This window comes from Microtus pennsylvanicus, chromosome 6, assembly GCF_037038515.1.
Source record: "Microtus pennsylvanicus isolate mMicPen1 chromosome 6, mMicPen1.hap1, whole genome shotgun sequence".
Lineage (NCBI taxonomy): Eukaryota > Metazoa > Chordata > Mammalia > Rodentia > Cricetidae > Microtus > Microtus pennsylvanicus.
Window position 1 is genome coordinate 119,634,248 of NC_134584.1, and position 20,330 is coordinate 119,654,577.

The window sequence follows — 20,330 nt, forward strand, 5'->3', positions numbered from 1 at the left end:
GGACTGAGGACCTATAGATGTGTCTGGGGGTGACCAGCCAAGTTCAGAGACCTAAAGCATAAGGAGCTGTGCTTTCTTTTCTAAGCTGCTGGTCTGACACTTGTACCATTAGGACAGGATAAAGAGGTGACTTGGTCACTCATCAAACTCTATCTTTATTGATTTTGTTATTCCCTGCCATTTCCTCCTCATGCCCCATGGAAGGAATTTGGTGATTTAAATGGTAATCCTGGTCCCTGAGCGTGGCTCTTTCTAGGTTCCTGTCCCCAGGTGGGGGTGGGTGGTGCTGTCTGAAGTCCAGCACACTAGTGTCCCCCTCCTATTAGCAGGAACTGGCACTCAGGGAGCTGTATTCGAAGGCTTGCTCGTGAGAGTGGGAAACTGTTTCTCAAGCACTTGGTAGTATGTGCTGTGACCGTCCGGCTTGATTTTGAATGATCGCTACCAGGTCCAGAGGCCGCCTAAGAAAGGCATGAGGGTCCCTCGGTAGGTGGGAAACCACAGAGACCTGTGAGCTGGTCAAGGGCTAGCGGGTGGTACCGTAGGAAGAATGAAAGCTGATGAGGGGGTGTCCATCCTTCACAGGCCTCGATGCCAAGAATGGATACAGGCAGTCCAGGCCCAGGAACCAGATCTGACAGGAACAAGAGCAGGGAAGGGCAGCTTGCTCGTTGTAAATGGGGTTTTGTGTAATTGACATTGGTGAAGACGATGCTGGGAACTCACACCGATTACTGGTCACCACTCTTGGGCACACACATTTGTGTGCATGCATGCGTGCGCGCACACATACACACATGGACACACACACGCACACTGCATGCCCTTGAAGCAAGGGCCCTGTTGTCTGTCTGGGCTTTTCTTTCCCCCAGGGCCTGCCAGGTAGACAGGACTCAATGAGATTCTGACTGTTCTGCGCTTTCATAAAAGCCTGCTAAAATAAGGCCACTCAGGGACAGGGCTTCCTGGCTCTCCATCACAAATGTTGACAGCGGGGTGAAAATGTGGCCAGGTTTCTCTCCAACGTGAAAAATGGGGAGTAGGCATGCAAGGAAATGGGAAACCTGGCATCCCACCTGGATGGCACTGTGTGCAGGACAAGGCCTCCCCCCAGGTGGTGTCACCACCATGGCACATGTTAACCCCACAGACTGTCCTGTGTGGGTGTCTGGTGAATAGGCATGAGACTGCAGGCTGCCGGAGAGGGCTGTCCCCACCACAGGGGAAAGGCACTGTAATAGAGCTGGGGTAATAGACTGGGACAGCAGTAGTTCAGCTAGAACCCTTGCCCCCCCTGATGTAAGCACTCCTCAGGACTTCATAAGTCAAAGGAGATTTTCTGAGCAGGACCAGGCCAGGGCCTACTGGCATGCTACTGGTCACATAAATCTAGTACCAGCCGCCCCAGAGCTTCTCCCAGGAGTCTCTGTCCCCTGGAGGGTCCAAACACTCCCCTTCCACCCCCTCCTCCCCTGCCTGGCTCTGGCCCAGCCATATAAAGTTTAAAGGTTTTAAATGCAAATATTTCTCTTTTATAGATGCCAGCTGTCTCCAGAGAGCGTGACTCCTCCCTGCTCAACTTCATTGTCCAATTAGCTTCCCATATCTGAGTACTAGAGAGCTGGGGGGGGGGCGGGGGAGGGAGGGAGCTGGGCTCTGAGCTGGTGGCTCTGAAGGCTGTTGTCTGGGGAGTGGCTTGGGGGTAGCCTGGGTGGAGGGGTGTTTGCAGGTGGAGGGGCCTTGAGTCTACAGGGTAGGAAGCTGCTCCTGGCTGGGGACTGGGGTGGGGTAAGGGGCTGTGTCACAGGGTGGAGGCCTGGCCAGGGTTTGGTACAAATTTCGAGGCTGCGGGTGGAGATGCAGGAGCTGGGGCAGTTGGTAGCCAGGACATTCTTTTCGTGTTTAGAGACATAAAGGCAGGCAGCCTGCGCACACTGGCTCCCTTCTTCTCCCCTCAAGTGCCCTCTTCCCGCCCGCCTTCCAGCCGTGCGCCACGGCGTCCCCATTCACCGGGGCTCCGAGGCGCTCACAAAGCGAGGCAATTAGAATTGAAAATCTATGCAAAACAGCTGTTAACTGATTGCAAAGGAGTGCAGCTGTGTGCGGGGCGCGGGTGGGAGCCGGTGCTGAAAGCGCAGGAAGTGGCGCCGAGGCCCAGGGTTAAGAGGAAAACTCCCCAATGGGCCGAGGGGGATCCGGCAGGTCTTAACCCTTTCCTGCTGCCTGGGTGACCTTAGTCCCCAGCAGCCCTTAGACAGCGTCTTAGATGGATGCAGGAGATCGGGTCTCCACTCTAGAACACCGGCTCCCTTCCACGTCCTGCTGTCCTCTGTGATGTCCTGGGTCAACACGCCTGTGTTACAGGAGCGTAGAGCCTCTTTGCCATCCCAGGGCAGTCACTGCTGTGAGACAGGGTCGTCTCCCTGCCCCCCACACACTCAGACTGGGTTGAGGAAACTCTGAAACACCACCACCACAGAACTTCACCCTCTAACCCCGAGAACAGCTTAGCAAAGATAAATGCAGCTTCTCAGGCCCTGCCAGGAGACCTTAGGACTTGGCTGGCCTATCATTCCGGGCCCGCTGCTACCCGAATGGGCAAGGCCAGACTGAAAAGGTGACTTCCGGAGGCAGGGATGGGAAAGCCTTCTAGGAAGCTAGACTTCAGCTTTGAAGAATGGTCACTGGTGTGAGACAGGGAAGGAGCAAGTGGAGAAGCTTTGAGGCCTTGGTAGCTGCAGTGGAGAGCATGGGCCTAGTGGTGAGGCTGGCTGGAGGCTGGGCAGACCCCTCTCTCTATGCCTCAGCCCCCTCCCCACCCAGACGGTTTTCAGGTTACTAAGTGTTTATCCAGAGACATCAAAGAAGCATAGATGTTAAAAGAGGAAGCAAGTCTGCCTTCCCTTCCACGGGGCTGCTTCATGGGGCAGAGCTTGAACTCAGAGACACCCCCCTTCCCCCACGCAGCCTCGGGAGTCACTGGGGTGACAAACCCTGCTGAAACTTTCTTAGGGGGCTTCGGGAATGCTGCCGGGTGTAGTAACTGTCTGTGGCAGGCTTATGTTCTGATTTCTGAGCCAGAGGCAGGTTGATTAACATTCTCTGGTCTCCTGATTCTTGGGTAGTGGAGGTCACCACCTGCCTCGCCAAGCCTAGAGGGTATTCCATGACAGCTCAGTACCCCTGTGCTGGGAAAGTGGTTACTTCTGGTCTGTGCCGGAGTCTAGGGCTCCGATACATGGAGATGCCAGGTGACTAAGAGGAGGTGACAGCCGCCTCTGGTGAGAGCAGCTGGTCAGAGTGGAAAACACACCTGTTAGGTTTTTGTTTTACGTCTCCCTGCTTACCCCCAAAGGAAGCAAAATAGCAAAGACCCGAAGGCAAGATGCCACCCCGGCACCCAGGGCTCCCTTCAGATAGGACTGGCATCTGTGCAGGCTCAGGTGGGAACCTGACCTTGGTGGGGATGCCCTGATCCGCCAGCCTGCCCTCTCACCTTCCTAGCCCTGCTGCCTCACGTGGCCTGACCTGTGAGCCTCTGGTGTCTGCCCTCTGGTCTTTCTGAGCTGCCTGCCGCTGTTGCCGTTTTCAGTTTTGTTTCAGGGGAGGCCTTGTGAAACCGCCCCAGGGACAGCGTGTTTGTCCGGTGGATAAGTGCCACACCTGTCCTGGTTATGTGACAGCACGCTTTTATTTCTGGTAGCCCCTTTAGGCCTGGAAACCCCTCCTGACTCGGGTTTGAAGTTCATCTGTCCTGGGAAGGTTTCTGAGATTCCAGGCTCTCAGAAAGGGTGGGATTTGCAGAGACCCAGCTTACCTGTGAGGGGCTAGGGGCTCCTGCTTTTTATTCTTTTTTGTTTGTTTTTTGAGACAGGGTTTCTCTGTAGCTTTGGAGCCTGTCCTGGAACTAGCTCTTGTAGACCAGGCTGGCCTTGAACTCACAGAGATGTGCCTGCCTCTGCCTCCTGAGTGCTGGGATTAAAGGTGTGCTCCACCACCTACCGGCCTCCTGCTTTTTATTCTAAGAGGCCCAGCTTGGCAGAACCCTCAGTAGGAGAGCTGGAGAAGGAGAGGGTGAGCTAGGAGGCTCCTCCCACCCCCTGGGACTGCCCCTGGCACTTTCTGTCTCAAATCCTTTCTCAGTCAATTTTTCCCAAGCAAATGGGAACTGAGGGGGGAAAAATCCACAGAGGGAGCCAGGCAGCAGTGTTGGACCACACCTTTAATCCCAGCACGTGGGAGGCAGAGGCAGGCGGATCTCTGTGAATTCTAGGCCAGCCAAGACTACACAGAGAGGTCCTGTCTGGGAAAAACAAAACAACAAAACAGAAAAGAAAGCCACAGAGGGAAGTCTGTGTGGTTTAGCCTTGTTGGTGGGAGTGGAGCAGCTGCTCAGGGAGGGGGAGGGCAGCCAGGGGAGGTTAGCATAGCCTTGGAGTCAGGAATTAGTAGGCTCCGTGCAGGGCACAGCTCGTTAGCAAGGGGCCACACGGCTGCAGGAGGACAGTTTCCACCCATAAACTCAGAGGCCCTGCTCTGGGATTACTGATTTCCTGGGGCAGGGTGTAGTGATAGTGAGTGCCATCCATCTCCTGGTGGCTGCCAGCATTTTCTGGCCTGGGTGCACATAGCTGGCTCGCTGCTGTCCCCACGTGGCCACTAGGGGTGTCTGTCACTCTTGCTACCTTGGACAGTCTGGGCTGGACTGACTCCCGGTTAAAGAAGCTGAGGAGGATGCCGGTTCACCTGCAGACTTGTAACCTTGAGCACTTCTGGGCAAGTGGAGTTGAAGCCCCGGTTGCAGGGGACAGCTTTAGTAGAACCGGAGTGTACTAGAGGAGTGATCAGCTCTTAAAAAAACAAACAAAAAAAAACAGGTGGTAGCTCGTAGCGGTCACCCACTAATTTATTGATTGGCCAGTCTGGTCCCCAGCAAACAGGTAAACGGACTTGGCCTCCAAGACACCCCTTCCCAGGGAGAAAGGTGCGACAAGATTTGTAGGAAGATCCGGGTGTTGTTACCTGGGGAACCTGGCCTGCAGGCAGCGCAGCCAGGTGCGAGCTGCTCATTTACATGTCGCTCCCCTCCCCCACAGCCAGTAATCCAGGTGGGAAAGGGGCTGGACCCGCCCGGGAGGTTTTTCATTTTGTTTTTACGGCTCGAGGCCAGTTGTTTCTTTCTCCTGACACCTCCCTGTCCTCCCCTCCCCCTCCTGCGCGCGCTTCCCGGCGGGTGAAGGCGCCTCTCCTCCTCGGAATCCCCGACGCCCGGGGAGCCCGGTGCATCCGCCGGACCGCGAGCATCGTAAACTTACAGGGGCCACACTGCCCGGGGGTGGCGCAGACTAACGTGTGGACCGAAGGCCGCGGCGCGTGTGGGGGGACAGGGACCGGGTGGCCGCAGGTAGGAGCAGTAACTCGGCCTGCCCTTGCCCGCCCGTTTCCCTAGTCGTTTGTGGTCGGCCAAGGGGCTTGTGCAAGACTGGCCCGGCATGCACCCCCGCCCCGCGGCATCGGCGGCTTCTGCTGGCGCGGGCCCCGAGCGCTGCCCGCCGCCGGCGTCATCGGGAACAGATGGACGGGGGGTGCTGGCGCCCGCGCTCGCTCCCGGCGCTGTCCCGGCTGGCGCGGCGGAGAGGAAGGCGGGGGAGGCGGCGCGCGCCTGCGGAGCACTGCGCGGGCATGTCCCGGGGCAGGTTTGGGGTTGGCACCGCGGTAGAAAGTTGAAACCCTCAGCGGCGCTGGGGTGCCCCCCCCCCCGGGTGCGGTGGCCTCCGGGCTTGAAAGTATGAAAGCGGAGGATCAGAGAGCTGTGCAGAGAGGGCGGGGTGGGGGGGGGACCTCGGGACCTCGCGGCGACCTTGCCTCCTTGCTGGCTGCTCCCTACATGCCGGGCCCGGCCTCGGGACCCCGGCTGCCAGCCCAGCCCTTTGAGTCCGCGCCTCCGGGGTGGCGGGAGGGGGCTATTTGGGGGACTGGTCGCCTGCGCGCCCGTCGTGTTGGGGGCGGGAAGGCTGGGGCCCACAGTTCTTCTCCGCGCCGCCTGTGGGTGCCGAGGAATTTCAGGACGCTCCCTGAGTCATCCCCGTGAAGTGCCTGGGTGAGGTAGGGTGGGTGGGGGCACCCAGAAATGGGAAGGCGTTGCGCTGGGGCCGGTGGCGCGGTAGGTTGTGCCAGTTTTTGGAGGCGGCGGCCTCGCCTCGGACCGCAACCCCAGCTACTTAATGATGCCCCTGGCGCAGCGGCGCCTCCGTGGACTTCAGCTTCTCAAACATGGGCTTCTTAAAGAACTCGACCCCTGCCGTATGGCCTTCCCCCAAATTGCTTGAAACGAGATGGATACTTTGTAAAACTTTGGGTCGGGTCAGAGGCTGGCAGCCTGAGCTCTTAACATTAAGTCTTTGGGGTAATAGGTCACTCATCTTGGATAACCTGGGAGGTCAACGGCCTATATTGTGTGGTCCCTTCCACCCAGCTCAAGGAAAGGCTTCCTGAGCGCTGGGTTTATCCCTCCCCTCGCTTAGTGGGTGGCCAGGTGCCAGGCACTGTTCCAGGCGCTTGGGGAGGCGGCTGTGAGGCTAGGATATGGTAGGCATGCTGTAAGCCACTCCTCTCTACTCTTGGCGACGAGTGGCCTCCGAGCCTCTGAGATCCCCGGACAATCCAGCCGGGGTCGCCAGGAGCACGGGGGAGGCACCTACCCGGCGGGCTGTGACCGCGCTGGGTGCTCCGGGCGGTCCGTCGGTGCGCGCGCGCGTGCGCTTGCGGCTGAAACCCGACACCTCCTGCCGGCTGAGGTCAGGGCGCCGGGAGCGAGCTGGGGCCGGGGAGTGGGCGGTGTTGCGCTTGGGTGTGTCCTCGGCGGCGACAGCAGCAGGTGTTTCTTGGCCCAGGCCCCGGAAGCTCCACCTCCCCGAGCGGCCGAGCCGCCGCCGCGCAGCCCCGGGTGAGATAAGCAGTTCAGACCAACCCGGGCGACGGTGGCTCCGGCATGTGTCAGGCGCGGCGGAGCAGCGGAGCCCTGGCATGAAAGGTGAGCGCGCGGGTGGGTGGGGGGGCTGGCGGGGGTTCCCTCGCTCCCCCACCCGCTCAAGTTTGTGGGCTCGGGAGGGGCGCCAACGGCCGGGGCCAGGTCCCGCGGGTGTGAGGGCTGGAAGCGCGGGGCGCGCGGCCGACCCGAAGCCTCACTCGCGGTTGCGCGCGCGCGCTGGGTGCAGCGGGGTCTGCGGCCGCGGAAGTGCGCGGGGAAAGTGCGCGGGGGCGGCTACGGGGCGCGCGGTTGAAACAAAACTTTGGATGGGGCTGGGGCGCCCAGGCAGGTGCTGGGGACCGGCTTGCCTTGTCTGGGATGGCCGCCCAAAGGGCCTCGGCGCCCCCCGCCCGGCCCTTCCCGCTCCGCCTGGATGCGCCTCCCCGCCCCCCGCGGCCGCGCTGACGGCGAGTGGCCCGCCCGAGTGGAGCCGATTCAATTATATTGCAGCACCAGAGACACCTCGTCGCCCGCCGCCTCTCCGGCAGGCTAATTAAATTCTCTTCGTGGAGGCGGAGCGGGAGCTGGGCTGCCCTCCCCGCTGCCCGCCTCTTCGAGCGCGGGGAGGTGGCGGGGGCCGCTTAGGACCGCGCGGAGTAGGCTTGGGGCCGCAGGTCTGGGCATCGGAGCAGGGAGCGAGCAAGGGGCGCCCCCGCGCACCTGCCGCCCGGGGTGGGGGTGCCAGCCCGAGTTGGGTCGGTTTGGCGCTTGCAAACCAGCCTTTGTCTTCGTGTGTTTAAAGCACACTAAACGCTTGCTAGCCCCTGCGGTGTCTTATCTGCCGCGGTTGGGGCCCACACAGGTTGGGGTTTGAAAACAAAAAGCGGGACCACCAAATGGAAGGGGGGGGAGAAAACCCAAGATCCTTTTGTAAAGGGGACCGGAACAAAAGGCGCAGCCTCGCTCTAGGAGGGAGCATTGGGCCTAAGCCGATTTCCAGCACCGGGGGACAAAGAGGCAGGAGGTCCTGGCTGGGCGCTTGGCTGTGTCTCAATCTCCAGCCTGAGACTGGTTTACCCCCTCTACTCTAGGAAGACAGGGCCCCCCTGGCGAGCAGCCTTCCTCTGGGCGTCCGTGTTACTTAAGCTTGGCTACTTAAGTGTTGCTCAGCCTGTGTTTACAGCCGCCCCCACCCGCAGGCGGGGGAACCTGAGGCGCTGGCTGCGTCTGACTCAGCCACTCAGTCGCCCCGCCACAGGTGAGGGGGGCCGGGGCACAGGCTCCGACTGGCAGCGTGTGTCATCTGCTGTGCTGGGTGTCACGCCCCACCGGGTGGACCGGAACAGGGTTGCTGGCAGGCTCACTTGATGGAGCTCTGCTGTACAGAAGCAGCTTGCTCAACACTTCTCACAGCCACCGGGTCACGCCTGACCACCTCTTGGGGGGTGCCCTGATGGCTTGGTACAAGGTTGGCTTTTGTCGCCTGGTCTGGCAGTTGGAGCAGAGGAGGCTGGGGGGGGGGGAGCAGGTCTCTGGTGAGCAGCCAGCCCGAGACCGGGGTCAGCCACGCCTTCGGAAAGGAGGTGGGAGGCCTGGCCTGGCTTTGGGCTCTGTTCTGTCTGCCTCAGGGCAGGCTCTGAACCAGGAAGGCAGAGAGGCCAGAGCAGGCCCTGACCTGTTGGGGGCAGCTATTAGGATCCTGGCCAGTTAGGGTTGAAAGGGGAGTGTAGTTCCTTAAATTTAGCATTTTAAAGCTAATAGGAACTGGGCTTCTTCACGTCCCGTTTAGCTAACCTTGGGACTGGCCTGGGGCGATTCTGATGCCCCTAGGTGGTTTTTAATTGGTTTCGGGTGGCTGGAAAGTTAAAAAAAAAAAAAAAAAACCCTGACCCTTTGGAAGCCTCCATTGCTCTTGGCAAAGCTGTCCCCTCTGGCAGGCTGGTGGCCTCTGGCCGTGAGTAACTTCCCTGTCTCTGGAGGAAGTTGGAAGCTGCAGATCTCAGGGCTGTGTGGTTTGAGAACTGCAGCCACCTCGGGACTCTGCATTTCTGGCCAGAAGGAGCGAAGAGGGCTACTCCACTTTGTGGTAGACCTGGGGCCTGCGCCTCCCAACCCAGCCCACTGAGTCCCTAGCTGCCCTTGACCCTTCAGGCAGGTGTGGTCCATTTCCCTGCTCTGACAGAGGTCTAGCCTTAGCCCCTTGCTGGCCTCCTCCCCTTCCTAGAGACGCGGGTGAGTAATAGCCAGCTGCCACTTTTTCCCCCTTGCCCCCAGGAACCCGCAGGGGCTTGTGGAGTGAGCCAGCAAGGCCGGTTTTTCCTGGCCCCATCTGCAGCCTTGGAATGCCCAGGCTGGGTAACTCCAAAGCCTGGTGGGGTTGGATGGGAAGCCTCTGGGGGGGGGGGCATGTTAATTACCAGTGTTGTGGCAACAGCCGCAAACCCTCGGCTAGGCCCAACCCGCCTCTTTTCCCTCTCACCCTCCCTCTCCTGGGCTCTTGGGGCGAGAGCGTGTTTAACCTGCAGAGATCGGTGTTTAAGGTGACATTTCAGCCTGGTGGCTGTGCGGCCGACCTGCCGACTCGCTTTAATTTCTGCCCCTATGGAGTCTCAGATCTCCGAGGCCTGGCCAAGTGCAGCCCGCCAGTGCTGCTGGCTTCCCTTCCCCACACTGGCCTTTCTCTCCGCCTCCCCCCCCCCCCCAAGACACACAGGCCACAGCCTGAGTGTTCCTGTCAATGAGAATATCGAGCGCCTCCTCTGAACCAGCCTTGTGTGCGCCGCCGGGAGGTGTGCAGACAGATGAAACGGGAGCGCATCCAGCAGCAGCACTTGGCGGCTGCCAATCTGCGCTAGGGGGGGGCCTTTTAATCTGGCTGCTACAGCTCTTCCCACCCCAGCCAGGTGAAGCTCCTTGAGCAGCCATGTCTGGCAAAGACCCTATCATTGCACAGGTTGCCCCTGATTCTCTGGCCAGCTCTAGGTGACACCTGCCCCTCCCTCCCTGGTGCCTGTCTCTGTGTGCCCACTGTTTAGGGAATAGAGGAGAGCTAGCTTCAGGGAGACTGGGACTCGGGCCTGAAGGAGTGGTTGTAGCTAACGGGGAAATCTTGAACACTAGAGTGTTCTCAGTTACCATGAACTGTGAAAAAAGGGGGTCTGGCTGTAAGGGATTCTGGGGAAGGAGCCATCATTAACTGGATGTGGGCTGTGTGGAAAGGGGGCTCTGGCTCAGGAGTATCATTATTGACGACAGTTTAGAAAAAAACACTCATAGCCAGGTCATGCCTCCATTCAAATAAGTCTCTGTGTCTGTGGTGGGACTTGGCATCTGTATATTGTTATTTACTGTTTAGAAGATTTATTTTTATGTGTTTGTATGAATGCCTGCGTGTGTCTGTGTACCATGTGTGCAGTACCCTCAGAGGTCAAAAGAGGGCATCAGATCCCTTGAAACTGGAGTTAGAGTTGATTGTGAACCACAGTGTAGGTTCTGGGAATCAAACCACTGTCCTCTCTGCAAGCTGCGAGTGCTCCTAACTGCTGAGCCATCTCTCCAGCCCTGTTTATTGTGTTTAGATAGTCTTACCGTGTAGTTCTGGTTGGCGTGAAAAACTTTGTGGACCAGGCTGGCCTCAAATTCAGGATCTGTCTGCCTCTCCTGGGTTTAGAGGCTAGTACCACAGCTGAACTAATTTATTCACATGAGCCTCTCATTGTGTAGCCCAAGCGCTCTGTCTCCTGTCTCTGTGTCTCTGTTCTTCTCTGATGAGGTATTCTGCCCTGGCTGGTATCAACCTACAGTCTGAAGATGACCTTGAACTTCTGATTCCCCTCCTCTGCTCCCGAGTACTGGGATTAAAGTGTGTGGCCACTCTTTATCAGGTGGCGGGGATGGAACTCGGTGTCTTTTCCTTGCCAGGCAGTCACTCTACCAGCTGGTCTTGAACTCCTGATCCCAACCATGCTTGGCTTTGGACCTCTGCACTGTCTTATTCCACTCCCACCCTTGGTCCTCCTGCTAGAAGGTCCTCAGCCTGGAGATGATCTGGACCTGAGTTGTATCTGGTCTAAGTATGTCCTGAGCCCTTCCCTGTGGGTTTGCAGTTGGTTCCTTAAGTTGTAATTAGTGGGGACTTAGGAGGTGCCAGGTCAGAGGGAGGGGCTACGGATGGGTTCCAGGGCTGTGAGATGGACATGTGGAAGTCCTGTTTCGGGGATGCTCAGATGCAATGATTCGTGTGCCCCAGAGTGGGTAGAGGCCAGCAAAGCAAGAGAAGGGACTAACATAGCCTAAGGGTGGGATGATTAGCTGGCTGGCTGCTCTGAATTCTCTCAGCCTGTGTGTGGGCTTGGGCAGGTGCCTTGACTATCAAGTGCGTGTTACTGGTGCTTATGGGACACCTGGCACCCACAGTTCCCATAAAGGGTGATAGTGTCCCTGGAACTTGAACGTAGATCTAGATACTCTGTCCTCTTGGTGGGCAGAAGGGGGACCCTTTTTCTGTATATAAATAAGCCTTTGTGCCATGCTGCTAGGTGGGGTTACCACTGTTCTGGAGTGTCACCTGCCCCTGGGATCTCCAAAATCAGCTGGAGTGCCTGTGTGCACAAACATACCCTCTCCCAACCTGCTGCTCCCTCAGGGACCATGCACTAGACTTCGGGGCTGAATTTGGGAGGCGCTCCAGCACACCCTGCCCCTCATCTCTGCCTCCGCACTCGCATGGTGAGCCTGTGGCTGCAAGCAGCAATAAAAACAATCGATCTGTGCGCTTTTGGTCAGAGCCATATTGATGTTGGACAGGTTAAGCCGTCCCAAAGGAAAATCCATGTGTTGAACTGAGGACAACAGGCTCACAAGTTGGGGCAGACTGAGGTTACAGATGGCAGCTTTCGGAGCTCCTTCCAACTAATGCTGGCTTCCCTTTCCTAGTGGTGTTGGGGGCAGGCACTGGGACCTGCAACACAGTTGGGGCAGGTGTCTTCCCAAGATCTCCCAGGGTGTGCTGGGCAGCTTGAATCCAGACACTTTGCAGCCAGATGGGCATAACCTGAGTCTTTGCATCCAGATGGGCTCTGGCTTCCCGAACCAGGTCTCCTACTTTGTGGTCAGACACTGGACCCATGGGGCAGTCTGCCAAGTTTGGAGAAAAGCCAGGATCCAAGTTCTGTCCTGTCCCTACTCCAGATCTCTCCCCAAGGGACAGGTTGCTGGCTGGTGTGAAATGAAGACCCTGTTTAAACACTTATTTCGAGAGTGAATTCTTGCCATGGGCTGCTGGTGTGCGCCTGTCTTCGTGTTTTTGCCTTGAGGGTGTGGTGTTTTTCTCACATATAGTGAGTGCATGCAGGTGTTCCTCCAGGTGCTAAGACCTGAGGTCTATGCCCTGTACTCTGCCACCTGTTTGTTGGTGGAGTCTGGTCCCCACTCCAGGGTTAAGAAAATGGTCTAAGTATCAGCCCTGTAGCCCCCAGTCCCTGAATGGCCAGGAATGACCCTGGTCAGTCTTCGGAATGCCCCAGGGTGACCACTGACCTCGCCTGGGTTGGGGAGGTGTATGCTGTAATTGTTTCCCATCCAGGTGACCCTTCCCCAACTTCTCTTTTCCCAGAGTGTATGTCTGGTGAGCAGAGCTAGGATGATAACCATTCCTTAGTCCTGGGGCCTCAGACCTCATCTCTTAGGTGCAGTGTACCCCTTAACTAAAGCGCAGCTCCGGTTTCACTAGCTACTCGCCAGTCTCTGGGTTCAAGGTGCCGAGCAGAAGGCTTCGGATGGCTCAACTTACACTTTGAACTTTATGACAGAAAGCAGTGCACACTGGGTAGAAGTCACACTTCAGTTTTTTTGTTTCTTTTTGGGGCCAGGGGCGGGGCATGGAAACTACAGCCTTGTGCATTTGAGGCGTCTGCCACAGAGCCCTATCACCAGTCCCTCCCCCTCTTTAAGATTTTTTCATTTTATATGTATGAGTGTTTTGCCAGGTGTATATGTGCACCATGAGCATGTGGTGATCTCAGGCCAGAAGAAAGTGCTGGATTCCCTAGTTAGATGGTTGTGAGCCACCATGTAGGTTCCAGGTACCCAAGCCAGGTCCTCTGCAAGAATAAATAAGTGCTCTTAACCACTGAGCCATTTCCCAAGTCCCCCCCCCAATTTGGGGGATGTTATTTTTGTTTGAGAGAGGGTCTTCTGTAGCCCAGGCTGGACAACTATAGCCAACTGACTGTGTAGCAAAGATGGCCTTGAACTTAGAGCCTTGCTAGAATTGCAGTATAGACAAATTCATTTCACTTACTATGAATCGGAACCTTCCTCTAGGGTACTGCTGTTTGGGGGTGGCCACCTCTCCTGATGCCAGGAAGCAGCTGCTGTCCCAGGTTAGCTGCTGGTTGTAAGGGGAACTTTGTGGACCACTACCATGTTCAGTAGGTTATGGTTGTAAATACACTTCCCATTCTTTTTTTTTTTTTAATTTATTTTTATTTTGTGTGCCTTGGTGTTTTGCCTGCATGCATGTCTGTGTGAAGGTTGTCAGATCTTGGGAGTTACAGACAGTTGTGAGCTGCTGTGAGGGTGCTGGGAATTGAACCCAGGTCCTTTGGAAGAGCAGTCAGTGCTCTTAACCGCTGAGCCATCTCTCCAGCCCCCAGTTTCCATTCTTGATATTTTCTACTTGTGATATAGCTAGGAGCCTCAGTCTTATCTGTTACTTTGTTTTATCTTGCTGAGACAGGGTCTTAACATGTAACACACGGCTGTCCTCGAACCCTCGAATGGCTATGTAGATCAGGCTGGCCTTGAACCCACACCACGGGCCTCTGTTTCCCTACTTCCCTACTGCTGGGCTAAAGTTGTGCGCCACCATGCCCAGCTGTTTCCAGCTAGAGCCCATGAAATAGACTGAATTTGGGGAAGTGGGCTGGGGGGTTCTGAGAAGTTGACTGGAAGTTTCCCGGTGTCCATCCCTTATGCACCAAGCCTCTAGGTAGAGGGGATGCAGGCTAAAAGTAAATAAACTCACATTAGGCCTCGTGTCTTCGTGTGTAGGACGCATCCGTGGGTCTTGTATGTAGACTTGGGTTGCTTCTCCATGGGAGCTCACGGTGAACATGCCGATACTCCAACACTGAGGATCCCTGCCCAAGCTGCTGGTCCCATTTGTTTCAGGTCAGGACTTTGCTGGCTCTCACCTGCCCTGGGGTGGAGGTGCTGATGAGGGAAATTGATCCTGTGTTTAGCCACCCTTGGCTGTGAGTATTGTCTCCCCACATGGGAATCTCTAGGAGCCTGGGTCTCAGGCATTAGGCCATCCTGCTGCAGGGCTGGGTCAAATCTGGGTTGCACACCAGAGTTTCCCCATTAGAATTCTGCAGGATGTGGGTATGCCTAAGCTGCCAAGATTATTTGGGAGTGGATGATTGGCCACTCAGGTGGACAAAGAACACGTGCAACCTAGAGATAGTAACCTCTTTGTCCGGGATTGTAGCTGTTTGTGGAGGAAGTTTCTCTCTCAAGGAGTCCATCTTGGCCTGAGGGTACTTGGTTGGTTCCACCCCCAACCCCAGTGAGACATTTAATGATGCCTGGGCATGGCATCTTGGGTTTTGAAGATGGTAGAAGAGTCCGATATTGAGACAATGTTCTGGAGCTTTCTTTCAGTCCTCGAGTGACTTTGTCCTAGATAGATGATACTTGTAGGGGCACTCCTCAGAACTCTGCTGCAGGGGTCTGTAGTCCAGGTTCATGTACATTGTCAGTTTACACACAAGTCCCCATGTGTCACTGCACTAGGGACCCAGATGCCACTTAGAACAGCTGGTAGAATGGACCTTTGTGTCCAGGCAAGCAGGCCGCTCCTGAGATACGTCCCAGCCCCCAAGTGGATATTTTTTAATTTTAAAATTACATTTCTTTAGTGTGTGTGTGTGTGTGTGTGTCTGTTGGTCAGCTTGTGAGTTGGTTCTCTCCTTGCACCTTCAAATTCCAGCTGTCATCAGGCTTGGTGGTCAGCACCTTTCTGCAGGCCCCCCGGGACAAACCTTGGGGAGAGCAACTTAACTATTTACCATACAATCTTGGGTAAGTCCACAATCTGATTTGAGTGACAGGTGGATTTGGGTTAACAGGCTGCAGTCGGAGAAGAGGGATGCTCCTGGGTGGGTCCTTCCCCCACTTCCTCTTGAGTTCAGGAAGGAGTCAGCATGCTAACATCATGGAATGGAACCTGAGGGTCCTAGTGGGACCCTGTGTCTCCAGTTCCTGGAATCTACATACTGCCCTGTCTGCTTGTGAGGCCAGAGCCGGGGAGTGTATCTACATGAGACCTAGAGAGACAATTGTGGGACCCCCTGACTTGGGGATTTGTAGTTTTGTGGCTTGAACGAAACTGAATCTTCATTTTGACTTGAACTCTGCCTTAAGATTGTCCCTCTGTTCTCATTTAAACAACATGACATGACTTTAGGGCAGATAGACTCAGGTCACTGTGTCCCATGCAGCCAGAGCATGGTCGGCTTCCCATGGTTGGTCGGGAAAGCTGAAGGTGACCCTCAAAGGCTGCCCGACCTGTGGCAGAGCTGGTGACTGGCTGGGACCAAGGAACTTCAGTGTAGAGCATGACTTCCATTAGGGTATATGTACACCTACCTTCTGCCTAGCGGGAAGCAGCCTGGCTAGCCTTGTCTCCAGCCCTCTTTCAGGAATCTGCCTGGCACCTAGCACCTGTTGATGTGCTGAAAAGTAGTGGCTGGTGTATGGCCTGGTCTCTAGCTCTGGCTTGGGTACAGGGCCTTGTGGGAGAGGCTTTGAGTTAGGACTTCTGTCCCAACTTCTCATGTAGTCCCCTGGGCCTGCTCAGCTTCCTCCAGCCAAAACAGGAAGTGGGACTGGAGGGCCTGTCTTGGGGGGACCTGGGAATCACTGGGGAACTGGGCTTCACATGCCTGTAGCCTCCCAGCAGGCTTCGACCACTCAGGGCTCTGGCCTTGACCTGCTGGCTCCAGGCCTCCATCCCTCAGAAACTTGAAAGCACATAGCCTCAGTCCTGGACAGCTTGGGCGTTTTCTTTTTGGGACTTGAGGTGCAGTCCAGCAGTGTCTGCTGAAAGAGCTCTTTGTGGCCTATGAGGTGTCTGAAGGTGCCTTGGGCCACATGGGGCTCGCTGTGGTGTACAGAAGCTGCTGCTGGGATATGTTGCCTAGCAGCAGACTGCCTGTCCTCCTTGTCCACATGTAACTGGCATGGCATGTGGTGTGCTCCCCAGGACAGCTGTCTGCACTGTTGAGGCCAGGTGCTGCTGAAGGGTCCCTGAACCCAGCATCTCCTCCTGCTCAGTGGGTGCCAGTTCAGTGGTACAGGACAGAGCCTAGAACAAGGTGTGCCTCTCTTCCAGCCTCAGTTGCCCTCTGGGGAAAACACCTAGCTGAACTGGGGAATGGCAGAGCATCTATGTCCGGGAGGCACTATGGGAGATAGGTACAGTAGTCACACTGAGGACAGGACACAGCGAGGTCCCTAGTCCCTGCCCACAGTGTTAGCAGCAGCTGGCAAGGGGATTTGTAGAAGGACAGGATCAGCTCTGCCTCCTGCCTGTTGCTCAGGTTGGTTTGTGGGATCTTGTGATGTGAAGGGCACCTGCAGGGAGGGAGCCTTACTATTACAGAAGCCACGTTCACACGCCTGACTCCAAGCTAGTTCCACCGCCTGTGGTTAGGTTACCATCAGGGATGCTGCTGGGCTATGAACTGTTAGTAGCCTCAGCCCTCACTGCTGGCTTCCCGACCTCAGTGGCCTTCTTCTCTGGTGGGTTTTTGCCGAGCTGGTGTGGGTGGCTCTGCAGCCCTTCTTCTGCCCACGCCAGGCTTCTCACACACAGCAGCCACTTAGAATAATCGCGTCAAATGTCGTTGCCATCTGTTGCCTCCCTTTCATCCCTGCTGCCGCCTGGGAACCTCTGAGGCTCCTGATGTACTGCTTTGTACCTCATCAGGTGATTCTCGGAGGCCTTTGTCAGCTGGCCGCATACTGGCCAAGCGCGGTGCCTTCTTGTCTCACCCTCTCCTCCTGCAGCTGTAGAGCCTTGTGGCTCTCTCCTTCCTCTCGCCCTCCCGCCCTCCCTTACTTTGCCATTCTGGGCCCTACACTCAGGGACTCCCCATGCCACCTCCTCAGCCGCCTTTTTACTACTTGTTTTGAGATGGGTTCTCACTAAGTCTCACTGGGTTGGCAGTGAGCCTGCGGTCCTCGTGCCTCAGCCCTCTGAGTACCTGGGGTGACAAGTTTGCACACCATTTCTTTGCACAATTTTGAGCCACTCATGTGGCCCTCTTGTCGCACAGTACTCCAAGTATTTTGAACACTAAGTCAGCAGGACCTTTGACAGCTTGGTGGTGGACAGGGAGACGCTGAGGAGTGTCAGTAAACCCAGGGTGTCCCCATCCTCTGCCCTGCTGTGGCTGCAGGGAACCCCAGAGGCTGCTTAGGCATTAACTGCACTCCAAGCCATGAGTAGCCTCTTCTGCCTCCCTCATTCTGCCTGGCTGCTTTATTCCCCTTTGACCCCCAGATCAGAGCCCTTGTCATATCCAGGCCACCCCCACTTGCCTGCTGTTTTCTCTGCTTTCAGGGTCTTGGGTCAGGAGCCACCATCTGCTGTTTTCCCTGCTCTGATGCCTTGTGCTGGGGGAGACCTTGGGGGAACTGACCTTGGGAGCACCGGTAGCAGCCTGGGCCCTAGGCTCACCATTGAACATCAGCAGGCCTCCCTACCCCACCAGTGGAGAAGAAGCTGCCTCACATGGGTGCCCTCAAAACAAGCCAGCAGCACACATAATAATGAATTTATTATGAAGCCGTCCAGGCTCTGAGGAGGATCACGTGGCACCCCGTACTACTGCAGCAGGGTGACCCCAGCCTTGTTAGAGCTTCGGAAGCATCACCCTCAGGGTAGCGGGGATCAAGGGGGGCGGGTGTGCAGCCTGGGCTGGGCCGGCCCCTGTCTGTTCACAAACATTTCAGTGTGCAGTAATGAGAAATGATGGAGAGGGGCAGATAGAGCCAGCATCCAGGTCCAGACTGCCTGAGAGCTCGGCTCTGCTGGGTGCAGCTTCCCTGGGTGTAATTACCCCAGGGTGAGGGGCTTCTGGGGGAGGAGGGGGCGGATTGGTGCTTGAACCGGGCCTCCAGAAAATTCATCTCAGCTATTAGCTGGTAATTACAGAGCAGAAGGAGCAAGCCTGAGGTCTGGTGCTGGGAGGAGCTGGGATGAAAGGGGCAGTAATTACGGCTTCAACGGGAGGGAGGCTGGGCTGATTAATAACTCCTGACATACAGCAGGAGGGAAGTGGCATTGGAGGACCCCCCCCTCCCTGGCCGTGAAGCCACTGGGGTCAGCAGTGCAGGATGGGAGTGAGGGGAACTGGACAGTATCACCTGCCTGGTACCCTGGGCTCAGACCTTTGTCAGGGTCCGAAAGCAATGATGCTTCTGGCCATGTTAGAAACCTATGCAGAGAAAGGGGAGGAAACACTCTATGTGGGGCTGGCAAGGCAGGGTACACGAGGCAACCTGGCCGTCCTGGGCCGTTTTGTGGGTGCTCGTAGTGGCTTCTGGCAGAAACCCGAGCTCTCAGCTGAGTTCTGGATGGATCTAGAGAGAAGAAAGCTAAAGCTGATTTAGTTGCGAGTGAATGCTTGGACAAAGCAACAGGAAGGAGCCTGTGTAGGGTGGCGCAGGAGCCTAGATCCAGGCTCGCTTCCCCATTGAGCTGCGTGGACTGTGCAGGCAGCCCCTGGCCTCATCCATCATGGCCCTTGCACCACAGAGCTTATTCCCAGCTGTTAGGATAATGAATTCACATGAGGTGATCTCATAGATGAGGGTTCAGTCAACGGCTGGGATCAGAGAAGTTAATAAATACCCCCTAATGAGGGCAGGGAGAGCAAGCATCCTATGCCCACCTCTCCTGGCGCCCCTGCCTTTTGGAGATGGCTTGTCTTCGGAGGATGCCAGACACAGAACAGGCACCAGCTCTGATGGGTCTAGGCCAGTGAGTGAGGGGACTCGAGCACCCCCAGTTTGGCAGTGTATCCTCTCTGGTACCCGAAGCTGTTCCCCGCCCCTCCCCCACCAGCCCCATGTGCGCATGTGAGGAGCGATGCTAATTTTAGACTCCCCCTAATGAAGCCGCTCATTTGGCATTCTATTTTAAGTGACCTGACATGAGAGCAGTTTCCCATGCTGGGAACATACTGATACCTCCAGGACCTAGGCTTGGGGGACCCCCCTAAGAGTGGGAGGAAGGGCAGCTATGCTCTGGACCTGAGGCTGCTGGAGACCCCAGGAGTGGGTCCCCCACAGGAGCATGATGGGGATACTGGTAGCATATGATACAGAGAGGGAGGGGTCCTACTCACCACACATTCTGTGCTCTGCCGGCTCTCTGCCATCTCCCCACGCCTACTGGGCCTGGCGTGTCTGTCCAGACCCCCCTAGGCATCTTGAAAGTTCCCACAGTGGCACGTTTTCCTCCTCAGATTCGAAAGATAAGCCTGCAGCTGTATACAGTGAGCTGCAGCTCTTAGCATCTCCATCTGTCTTGGCACCTACCTGGTGTGGGTAGCTGGGTCTGAGGCAGCTTGTGTCACACAGGACATAGCGCTGTGCTGGAGTGGTCCCAGTCCTACTTTGAGCCACCCTGTGCTGGGTCTACCACTCATATCTGTGAAATGAGTCCAAGGACACCTTCACTGAATGAAATGAGGACTAGAGGCAGGTGCCGGCTTGCTGGGGTGGAGGAGCTGATGGCACCTGAGGTAGCTGTGCAGTGGCGGAGGCTGAGGCTCAGGTCTGTGTGCCAATTGGCGTTTCTTGGCTTTTGATCAGCTTTGGTTAACAGCTCATTCCAGACCCTGTGCTACATCGTAAACTGCCCCAAGGTTGGTGCCTGGAGTCTCTGGGTCAGGGACTGAAAGCTTAGCTGGGCAGGTCTGGCTCACAGTCATGGATGAGACCTTTGGGGTGGCCTCCTAAACCGGGACTCTGCCAAGAACTGTGGGAGCTTCTTCTCTGGCATTGTGGCTTGAGTGTTGTCTTATCTGCCCCGAGGACTGGAAGGCTTCACCAGGGGCTGTAGTTTGTCTGTGTTCTTTGCTGCCAACCCCTCCCAATTCTCCAAGGTAGATTGGAGAATCAGAGAATGTAGGGAAGGTATGACCCCAGGCTGGCCTGAGAAGTGATAGATGCTGCGTTTGCATTGACCCCACTGGGGCCTTGGGTTTCCTTCTCTGTAATATGGGGCAGTTATGCAGGCATCTTCAATGCTGTTGCAGATGACTGGTAGTTCCAGCCCTGTCAG

General features: G+C 56.4%; 1 protein-coding gene across 8 annotated transcripts in view; it reads left to right on the forward strand.

The window, feature by feature from the left end:
* The window catches only part of Gse1 (Gse1 coiled-coil protein), a 342,705-nt gene that overhangs the window by 293,405 nt on the left and 28,970 nt on the right, over positions 1–20,330 (forward strand). Inside the window, exon 1 of one of the 8 annotated variants that reach the window (XM_075977463.1) lies at positions 6,622–7,033. The exons of 5 other annotated variants lie outside the window; for them this stretch is intronic. In XM_075977463.1, coding sequence (XP_075833578.1) covers positions 7,027–7,033 — 7 coding nt within the window. In that variant the 5' untranslated portion in view covers positions 6,622–7,026. Of the gene's footprint in view, positions 1–6,621; positions 7,034–8,418; positions 8,439–20,330 lie in introns of those variants that run through there. 2 more of the 8 variants (XM_075977465.1, XM_075977462.1) reach the window with 2 other exon arrangements.